This window comes from Glycine max, chromosome 17 (assembly GCF_000004515.6).
Source record: "Glycine max cultivar Williams 82 chromosome 17, Glycine_max_v4.0, whole genome shotgun sequence".
Classification (NCBI taxonomy): Eukaryota; Viridiplantae; Streptophyta; class Magnoliopsida; order Fabales; family Fabaceae; genus Glycine; species Glycine max.
In genome coordinates, this window is record NC_038253.2 from 40433149 (window position 1) to 40437082 (window position 3934).

Here is a 3934-nt window from a genome sequence, read left to right on the forward strand (position 1 = left end):
TGCAAACCATTGGGTATATTGTAAATTATATTAACATAGCGTAGTATCATTTTTCAAAGATTATGATTTTACAAAACATTTTTAATTTAATTGTCTGATGCTGATAATAGTTGGTTTACTGTACCCACGAAAAATAAATTACCTGCTCAAATTTTTGTAATTTTGGGTGAATTATTTGTTAATCCTTTGCAAGCATAGACAAACAACACCTCACCTAAGATTTTATAGCAAAAAAAATTGCCATTGTCATATTATTTAATTTAATTATCTTATTTAACAAATTTCTTTTCATTTTTCCTTTTTTTGTTTTTGATTTGTAGGGGAAGGAGGGTAGAGTACATTCCCACGTCCACATCTGAATTTATATTTTAGTATTAAATTTCGAAATTCAATCATAGTTTCTTCGCCCCCAATCATCAGTTTCTCCTTTCTTTTCACTGTCAATTATTTATTATTGCACATGACATTGTTTCTCTAGTTAAAGTTAATCAGCTGGCATACATAACACCTTTTTGACCTCATATTATTCCTGTCAAGACAAACGCTGAAAAAGAAATTTAAGGGAAACAGAAATGATCGAAGAAACGATCACATTTTTTTTTAAACAGCCTAAAGGTTAATTAATTGTATTTTTAATTTCTCTGAGTTTTTTTTTTGGACGAATTCAGTCCCCTTATTATTTTAATTATATAATTGTAATCTATCTATTAATTTAATGTCTAATATCTAACAAAAATGTTAACATGATAACATAGGAGAGTGTCATATCATCATAAATATACTAATTAACGTGGCAGCGTATCAACATTTATAAAAAAATATTCTTTAAAAAAGATAAAAAAAATAAAAAAAACGAAAATCAAATATTGATTATAATATATAAAAGAGAAATAGAAATATAATATATTATATAACTAAATTAATTCAATATATGGATCATAAACATTCAGTACTATATTTTTACATAAACTTTTATAACACCTTTTTTATACATTTTCTTGTACCTCTTATCATCACATTATTTAAGTTGGTATATTTTATTCATGTTTAGGAACTAATTTAATGAATTTTGTCAAAAAATGGAGGATTACTTATTATGATTTATAATACTTAGGAGATTTACTTATATTATTTTATTTTATTTTTACTTTAGGATCACGTTTAGAAGAGAGTAATAATTTAAGGATGAAATTGAAGTTTATTCACGGTTATTCTTTTCTTTTAATTTTTTGGCGTTATTAGTTTTAAGATTTGGCTCTCAGTGACCTCTTCCACATTTTTCTCTCCACCCAGAAAATCTGGAAATTGATAACGAATAAATCTCTTCGTCTTGGTTGGAAGTCAGTTCTCTAGACCCATTATCAAAGGAACAAAGTAACAGGTCAGCAATACTAGTAAAGCAGAAAACAGAGAAAAATACAAGGTAAAAAGAAAAGGATCTGAACACGGAAAATGAGTTTGCCTATACAAAAACCCTCACTATGTTCACATTATCAGGACCAAAAAAAGAAATCTGAATATGCGCATCCAAAACTTATTACGTAGCTCGATCTTCGCTATATACAAACTCAATCGTACAATCCCAATCACGAACCCCACTCACCTCCTTCACATCTTAATGTACACTTTGAACATGTATCCTTGGTCCGATGAGTAGCTAGCTCTTCGTACGTGTATAATTGGACCCATGTTATGTTGTTGTCTCTTCAATTCAATCTTCCCAAGCAGCATATAGATCGAGAAATTAAGCCTGATTTGTATGTAGCTATGTTACAGGAATATCCCAAATTCAAATTTCAAGAGTCGAAAGAAAAGGGGGTACGTAATAGATCATAAGGTGCCCAAAGCGCATCCAAAGGACAAGGCCTGTTAGCGTCCAATCTCACCCATGGTTTCCCCTTCCCACTCCAATGCAACAAACTCACCGGACCTGGGTGCAGATCCCGACACAGACCTCGAAAATTGTCCCCTCCTAAACCATGTTGGTTCCACCTATGATCCACCGAAACAATGTTCCCCGCAAACACAAGCAAAAACGGCGGCAACGAACCAAGTTCGTAGATTCTCATCCTCTTCTGAAGCTCCATCCACTCCTCGATTTTTCTCGTGTAATCCCCTTCGCGCCACCGTTCCAAATCAATCACCATCACCCCCGTGTTAAAGTAACACGCTTTCTGTTTTCTGTCCGCGAACGTTAGCGACAGAGAAGGGTTCGACCAGAACGTGGGAGTGAAGTACGAGGTGAAGTTCGCGTTGCAATATTCCGGCGCCGCCAAAACGTTGTTGTTTTCTCCCAACGAGGTTGTCGCGAGCTTGGCGATGTCGTCGACGAGTACGAGGTCGGAGTCGAGGTACACCACGCGCTTCACGCAGGGCGGGATGAGGTTGGCCAAGTAGCTGCGCGCGTAGTTGAGGGGGCAATCGAGTGCGGCGCGGATGGAGGTGGAGATGAGGCCCGAAACGACGGCGTCGTGGAAGGGGTAGAGTTGGAAATTCAGGTAGGGGAATGTGTTGGAGATTGTGGCGCGTAGGAGGGACGCGTTGGTGTTGTCATTGGAGGAGCACACGAAGTGGAAGAAGGTGTTTTGGGGGCACGAAGAGTGTTGGAGGACGGAAAGGATCGCCGCCATGGATCCTCGGATGTATGTCGTGTCGAGTGTCATTGCCACGTGGACGGCTTCCTCGGAGCATATGTTGTGTTCAATTGAGGGGCAGTTTGGGGAGTTGTAGAATTGAGGGGCTTCTTTGAATTGTTGGGTAGAGGATACACACGGGAAGAAGAACAGTAAGGAGAGGATTATTAGAAGGTAGTATAATAAGTGGGGTGGTGTTTTTGATTTTGGATTGGACTTCATGGCGTGTGTGTGTGTTTAGCATGAAAAGAGATCTATATGGGGTGGCTTATAATTGGAGTTTGAGGTTTGAAACACGCTTTTGAGTTAGCTAGCAAAGTTAAACTTATAGAGAGAGAGAGAGAGAAGCAAGGATGGGCTAGCCAGAGTGTTTAGTCAGAGAGGGGAAGTCAAGAATATATATGAATAAAGGGGGAAGTTGGTGGAGTTCACATTGGTTTTAATTTGAAATTATTATCAATTATCAATATCATGAATCATGATGGTTTTGTTTTTTTAGCATTTTTTCGGGTATGGAATGGGGACCCTCGCCCTTCACTTCTCCTAAGGTTTTGAACTTGAACTCCCTTTGTGTCTTGATAACTTATGCTTTGTAGGTTGTCATTTATGGGCTATGCACTCAGTATTAATACCTGGATTGAACCATGGATGGGTTGTCATATTTAGATATGCATTTCCTCATTCATGGTACATACTAAATACACAAGATACGTTCTCCTTGTATGTGTAAGTGGATGCACTCAGTAGATCTCACATTCATGATTCACCCTTCCTTGTATTTTCATTGCGATTTCTTAAATGGAAACAGTATCACACACTTACTATATGAATTACCACGGTTTTTATTGGAATTTATGTCTGTGATTTACTGCTTTGTTTGCTCTTTCTTTTATTCAATTGTGTGATAGACATTGTTTCATAAAACTTGTGTCACCAAATGTGTACTTTTTTGCTGTTTGTGTTTGATAGCATCTAAAACCAAACGTGTTCATATTCTGTTTAAAATTAGAGGAGGCAACTTTACAGTAGTAACAATTTGACAGAGGAGGTCATCTATTTTTCATTAAATAGATTAATGGCTGGGAGTGTCCTTCCAAATCAAGAGAGCTGCATTTTCTATTCCTTCTTGAATTGGATATTTAGAATGGTAGAGTAGAGACTACTTAATTTATGATAAAGTAACAGTGACACAACACTTGTAAAGAGCATCCCTGAAGGTAAACCGTATTTGCTGTGTATCTTGCATCTAACGGTGTTTTTATGGCTATCTCCAAATACACATTCAATGTCGTTCATGGTTC

At 36.9% G+C, this 3934-nt stretch overlaps 1 protein-coding gene across 1 annotated transcript; it reads right to left on the reverse strand.

Annotated features, from left to right (window-relative positions):
• Positions 1-1330: 1330 nt before the first annotated feature.
• On the reverse strand, positions 1331-3455 carry LOC100806754 (probable galacturonosyltransferase-like 1). Its single transcript, XM_003549372.5, has one exon. The coding sequence runs from the start codon at positions 2853-2855 to the stop codon at positions 1797-1799; it is 1059 nt and encodes a 352-aa protein (XP_003549420.1). The 5' UTR covers positions 2856-3455; the 3' UTR covers positions 1331-1796.
• Between the last annotated feature and the right edge of the window lie 479 nt (positions 3456-3934).